At 42.7% G+C, this 7,010-nt stretch overlaps 1 protein-coding gene across 1 annotated transcript in view; it reads right to left on the bottom strand.

Moving 5' to 3' along the window:
• Positions 1-7,010, bottom strand: part of slc30a2 (solute carrier family 30 member 2) — a 22,664-nt gene that overhangs the window by 3,879 nt on the left and 11,775 nt on the right. The window contains exons 4-6 of the mRNA XM_032543546.1: positions 6,197-6,350; positions 4,551-4,770; positions 1,380-1,485 (exon numbers count right to left, since the gene is read on the bottom strand). Of these exons, the coding sequence (XP_032399437.1) occupies positions 1,380-1,485; positions 4,551-4,770; positions 6,197-6,350 (480 nt within the window). The remainder of the gene's footprint in view (positions 1-1,379; positions 1,486-4,550; positions 4,771-6,196; positions 6,351-7,010) is intronic.

Below are 7,010 nucleotides of genomic sequence, written 5' to 3'. Positions count from 1 at the left end.
ATTCACCCTGCAGAGATCTGAGGACCAGGTAACCATAGTCCTCAGAAATCAACCGGAGGTTAGAACGCCAACACAAAGAGAGGACAGTAAAGGACATCCAAGAGGGACGTCCGGTGGAATTTCATGCAGCACCTGAACAATCCCGGAAGTGGAACGTCGTCAATGTAGACCACTGCTCAGGTAACCTGTAATATATCTTATTTTACTAAACTAGTAGTTGTATTTATATGTATTTAAGGGGGTGGCAGTAGTTCTGTCAGTGGGGAGGAGGGCTGGGAACCTGAGGGTCGGTGGTTCAAGTCCCCATACGGACCAAATGTATGGGGGTGGGCTGGTAGCTGGAGAGATGCCACCTCCTGGACACTGCTAAGGTGCTCTTGAGCAAGGCACTAAACCGCTCGGGGTGACTTTTCATGGGCAGCCCCCCCCCCCCCCCCCCCCCCCCCCCCCCCCCCACTCTCACATCTCTCCATTAGTGCATGTATAGGTACTGAGCATGTGTGTGTGTAGTTCAGGCCTGTGTGTAATGTGTGTTAAACAACAGAGTGAAAACATTGTAATTTCCCCTTATAATTATTATTATTATTTAGTGTAACAAGTCTTGACTGAAGTGCATGACAGTTTTTTTATTCCATTATGTACATTGACACCACAGGTTTGTTGCTAAATGTTGTGAACGATGCCCCGGGGCCGGGCTTCTACGTTTGGGACATCTCCACATCTCACAGACGTGCAGTGATGTGCAAAGAACATTGAAAAATGTCCCCAGGATGAGACCATCTGTGATGAAATGAGGAGCGTTCACAAAAACAAAGCGGTCTGTGGACTCTTTTTTTGTTTTTTTTACTAAATCCTAGTTTTGTTGTGGTGATGAAATGGCCGCTATGTGTTTAGATCTTTGCATCTCCATCATGCTTGTTATGGTCATTTCATTCTAACTTGGTGCAAAAAAGCTTTTATCCCCGTTAGTGTCAGTAGGGTTAGACATCGAGAACCGAATCCAACTTGCTATCGTTTCAAAAATTACGAATCCAATGGATTCCTTTTGTTATTGTAATCGTCTGGAAGATTTGATTTTAAATCCCAATTGTCGATTCCAAGTTCCCGTAGCAGCCCCCGTACTTCCAGACGCTTCTTCTGTTTCTGCCGTGGAGCACAGTAGGCGGCGCTGTAAAGTTTATTTCATGCTGAAAAAGCCCGGTAAAACTGTAAAACAACATGAAATGAAAATAAAAATGTGAAAGAAGCATGTGACCAATTTCAGCTCCTCCAAAGAGTCAGAATCAAAAGGAAGAATCAGAGTTGTTCAAATCAAAACCCGGAGCATCAGACAACATTTCCGTGAGAGAATAATCAGTTCAAGCCATATAGTCCAGTACCTTCCATGAGTATCCTGAAGACGTCTCTGAGGATGGTGACGGTGGTGCAGAGGACGAAGACGGAGAACAGGAACGTACAGATGGGATCTGCAACTTTATACTCGGGCTGTAGAAGAGAACAGAGGTTATGGAGACTCCAGTCTCGCTACGCCGGACCATCCTCACGCTTCGGAGCGGAGGAGATGGGAGGAAAACGCGCTCCGGTTTATTGGCATTTCTTTAAACCAATCACAGTCGCCATGGGCGGAGCCGCTGCATTACATTCGTGAGAGAGAAAACTCGTGTAACCCTCGTGTCGTCTTCCCGCCAACCTGGAAATATTTGTTTTTCTGAGTCAAAATTTTAAATGAAAACCCTTTTATCGAGGTTATGGGCGTCGTTTTCGGCCCTTTTGTGGCTTTCCCCCCAATGTTTTTGTCACTTTTTCAACGTTTGTCAAAATTTTTGTGGGTTTTTCCTCAAATGTTAAAAGCTTTTGTCACTTTATTTGACGTTTTTCTCTCTTTTTTATACCTTTTTTAAAAGTTAAAAAAAAAAAAAAACACCCAAATTCAATGAAAGTCATGAACTGATTATTTATTTAACGTGTGAGGAGCGTTGTTGGGAACCATCCACGTTACTTTTTTGGAAAATTTGTTTGAAAGAAACCTAAATTTCTGATATAGAAACTTTTTGGAAAAGGGGTCAAATTTGACCCGAAGACAAAACCAATCACAATCATCATGGGCGGCACTAAGCCGGCGCCTCTGCAAAATAACCTCGGGAAGGAACTGGTTTTGGTGGAACATGTGTACGTTCAAAAGTAGTTTTAGTCGTGCAACCGAAAACTCCGACAGAGACATAGTCTAGCTAGCTGTCTGGATTTACCCTGCAGAGACCTGAGGACCAGGTAACCATAGTCCTCAGATTGGACAGATAGTCTCAGGGCTGCCAACTTTTCCAAAAACCTTGGAGTGAGATTTGGGGGGGCCAACCCATATTTTGCCGCGTACAAAGCAATTTCTTTGGGTCTTTATCCTTTAGGGTTTAAATTGGGATTTGTTATATGTGGGGGGGATGGGGCTCTCCCTAGGGGGGTCTGGGGGTATGCTCCCCCAGGAAAAAAATTCGAAAAATAAACCATTAAAGGGCACTTTCTGGAGAGTTTTTTTGCAAAGAAAAATGGAGAAATCAAGTCTTACATGATATGTGCAAAACTGTAGGGTTAAGAACCTTTGCATTGTTGTAGTATCAACAGGTTTTAGAGCATTCAGCATTTACATTATATACATTATTAACTTCTTATGATATAAGAACTGACCCACACAATGTGCCAAACATATTGAACCACATGAAGAGACAGTAGCATATGTCAGCAACAGCTGAGAAGATTTGGGTCTGTGGTGAACAGGTCCAGGGTTCCCAGGTATAGGGACAGGGACCCAAAGTTAAATTAATGATGAGGGATCAACTAAGACCACTGAAATTCTAAGAAATGAGAACCACTGAGTTACATAAATTCTAATCCTTTAACCTTGTGTCCAATGTTTAGTAATGTTTGGCCCTCATCCTCGTACCCCACTTAATGTTTTTACTTTGTGAAAAAAGAATATTGTTAATTTAAAAAACATCAAATTATATTTACAGTTACATTTAGAGCAGAGGTTAGAGATGCACAATAGGCCAATGTTGCAGTACGTATTTATATATATATATAATAGTATAGCTCAGATTGTTTCACCAGATTTCTGCTATATTTACAACTTTGCACATCAAAATATAACTCCTCCATCTCTGTTGTCCGAGATGTGGAGAGGTGTAATATAGTCAGCTGTGCATGTCATTGCTCCGCTGATATGGGGATCTCATTCAGACCGTCTGACAGACGCAGAGGCCCATTTGGGTCTCTGGTCTCTGACAGAGTTTAGAGGTGTCCGTACGCTGCTCTTTATCGGAGGTCTACGCATTCATGCAGCGCGTCACTGCCCCCAGCAGAGCGAGTCCCCTACAATGAACTGAAGTGCTACACTACCAGCGCGCTGCTCACTCTATCTTTACAGAGAGATGGACACGAAGCGACGGCGGTCTGTGATACTCAGAGCTCATACCTGAACGGGGAAATGCACCTGGGATGGCTCGTGAACATTTTTTTCTCATTTTGCGACAATTTGAAAATTCCACAGACAGGAGCGCTCTTGAACCCCCTCACAGTTCTGAAAGCACAACTAGTCGATCACGAGTGGCTCAACAGGTAAAAACATAGATAAACTCATCTTTCAGAAATTTGACCGACCGGGCTGACACTTCAGCGTGAGAAATCGGGGGTGTGGCGTGTGCGCGTGTGAAACCAGTCAAATGCGTGTGTCTCACGGCCAATGCGTGAGAGTTGGCAGCCCTGTAGTCTAGCTAGCTGTCTGGATTTACCCTGCAGAGACCTGAGGACCAGGTCACCATAGTCCTCAGATTGGACAGATAGTCTAGCTAGCTGTCTGGATTTACCCTGCAGAGATCTGAGGACCAGGTAACCATAGTCCTCAGATTGGACAGATAGTCTAGCTAGCTGTCTGGATTTACCCTGCAGAGATCTGGGGACCAGGTAACCATAGTCCTCAGATTGGACAGTCTAGCTAGCTGTCTGGATTTACCCTGCAGAGACCTGAGGACCAGGTCACCATAGTCCTCAGAAATCAGCCGCAGGTTAGAAGACCAACACAGAGACAGAGGAAGGAGACAGAAATCGGCGAAAAGGCATGAATCCGGTGGAATTGCCCAGAAGTGGAACGTCGTGGATATAGACTGTGGAGACTCTAAAGAGTCGTCAGACGGTGTTTTCAGCAGGCATCAAAGTATCCAGGGAAAAGAAAAAGGAACATCTCCCATAAAGTATTTAACCCTTTCATAGTAAACAAGACAACACTTGGGATTAACCCGATGCTTTTAAAATGACTCATTATTTGAACCCTGCATGGTATTTTAAGATGTAGGCCTCTTGTACAGAGAATATTCGGTTGTAATACAAACAAAGTTCAGTGTCTTCCCATGAATTTGATAGAAAAGCTCCATAAACTCTCAAAACCCTGTCGGATTATTCAAGTCAAACTGCATCAGGGACGACTGGATCATATTTAAAAAGTTTAACTTATTGCACCAATATCATCAAACTGACATTTCTGTGTCTGATCTGTATCTGACCCGCAAGTAGATGATGATCGCTGCCACCATGACGCCGACGCTCTGCAGCAGGTCCCCCACCACGTGGATGAAGGCGGCGCGGACGCTGGTGTTGCTATGGCCACCGAGGAGCGTGTGGGAGTGGCCGTGGGCGACGGGGCTCTGGCCTCCCTCGTCGATCTGGTGGTAGCCGCCGCCGTGGGCGTGGAAGGTGGTGGAATGATGGAGGATGTAGGCCATGCTGCAGGAGGAAACAGGCACATGGACTTTTATTTTGTTTTGTTTTTGATACCGGATAAGTTGATGAAGCTGATTTAAGGACTCCCTCGAAAACGAGATGTCACATCTCAAGGGACTGTTCCTAATAAAGAATTTCTTCTTAGGTGGACGGACTCCAAAGGAAAACCTGACAAGAAAACTCAACATCTGTTTTATCTAAAAAGATAAATTTCTCTGTTCATCTCACTTCAATTGTAATGCTGCAAAATGGGATTGTCAAGCAGACAAACTGATAATATAATATAATATAATATAATATAATATAATAATAGATCTATGCTCACCATCTGTGTATCGATGGAAAATATCGCTATCTATGCTTTATTGATTTTTTTGACCATTCTTTTTTTTTTCATCATCATAAAATACTATTTATTCTTTTATCCTTGTTACTCTTGCAAATATGATGCATTTTATACATATAAATATATTTTAATAGAATAAAAATTCTTTTTTTTAAAGAACCCAATCTTTCCGGTGGAAGAAGCTCCCAATCCACCTCTTTGTTGCAACACATTCTCTCTCCCATCCCTTTAACACATCTGAGGTGTGGTATGTGCACATCTGACCATTTCCGCATTATGCGACAAGGAAGGAAAATCTGTTGCACGCGGTCATGCCACCTGTTGGATTAAAGTCTAGATGTCTGACCATGCTGCTTGTTAAACTGCCTGCATTTTTGTTTCTAGGCTCTGCACTTAGCTTAATTCATACTGATTCTATAAATATAGTCACACTATAGCATCTAATGATATTGCTGCAGTTCAAGAGTTGATCCACCTATCTAAGGTCAGTCAATGAGGATTTAATGAGGCATCTTAGTTTGTAGTCCTCAGTAGGTGAACATACAAGCGCACAACATGTGCACCAAGTTCCTGAGTATTTTTTTTCCAGGTATATATCAGGTGCGTTAAATCCTGTTATTCTTTTCTGAAATTCCCTAAAATGTCAGCCTGTCCTGAAAAATTATACAACAGAGCCATATAACCTCTCTCCATCTCAAATTCCAAATGTTTCCCTGTTGCAGCTGAGGTGAACAACATAGTTTTCAATTGAATTGAATTGAGCAGCTTCAAATGTAATATTTGCCTTTAGTATAGCAAAGTAATGGACAATTTTAACCATCACACTCACCGCTGATTTATCACTGTAAATTTACTTTAGAAATGCAGTAAGTTCACTTTCTTTAAGGAAATCAGAGCAGCAGCATTGCAGAGTGGCACCTTCAGATGTAATGTCATTTATTTAAAGAGGGCCGACGTTTGTACAAATTGAAGTGGAGGTGAACATAGTTTTCAAGTGAAGTGTGAAGCTTCAATTGTAATATTTGCCTTCATTATAGCGACATAATGACAATGTCGCCACCCGTTGTGCGGACCAGCACTCACATTATATTGACGATGACGGCACACCCAGAGGTGACCAACATCACGTGGCCATCAATCTCGTAGTCGTTGCGTACGATCCTCTCGATGGCTAAATAGACCAGCGCCCCCGTAACGATCCAGATGGAAATGACTGAGACGAATGCCCCGAGGATCTCTGTGGAGAGGGGAGAGGAGAAGAGAGGATCTTAATCACTTGTATACAGTTCATCACATTCTCAACACCTCTATCTGAGCATGAAGTTAATTAACATCCCTCAGAGACAGAGCTTCAAAAACAAACTAGTGTGAGACACGCGAGACACATAGAGGCCCAGATGTAGCGTTAACCATCACACTCACAGCTCTGAATGCAGCTTAATTATATGAGTGAAGTATCACTGTAAATGTAGTTCAGGAATGCAGGGAGTTCCCTTTTTTAGGAGAGTAAGAACAGCTGCATTGTAGAGTTGCAGATGTACACATCTTGATAACACCACCTTCAGATGTAAAGTCATTTTATTAGGGACAATGCACAATTAAACATTAACCTTGTATAAAAACAAGGAGAGATGCATTGCATCACCCTCCCCCCACCCCCCCACACACAAACACACGCACACACACACACCCATAGTCCTTGGGCATGTAGGTAAAACAATAAAATATTAAATGCAAGGTTAGAACAAAACTGATTATCCAATTTTACAAACACATTCACGCCTATTTTACAATAATACAAATGTGCAAAGTTGCATCAGTTAAATTATCATGGGCTCAATCGTTCCCAAGTCCTAAAACCACTCACGCACACACACACACACACACACACACACAC

This window comes from Etheostoma spectabile, chromosome 18, assembly GCF_008692095.1.
Source record: "Etheostoma spectabile isolate EspeVRDwgs_2016 chromosome 18, UIUC_Espe_1.0, whole genome shotgun sequence".
Classification (NCBI taxonomy): Eukaryota; Metazoa; Chordata; class Actinopteri; order Perciformes; family Percidae; genus Etheostoma; species Etheostoma spectabile.
The sequence above is the reverse complement of the archived record's forward strand: the minus strand, read 5'-3'. Positions and strand labels throughout refer to the sequence as shown.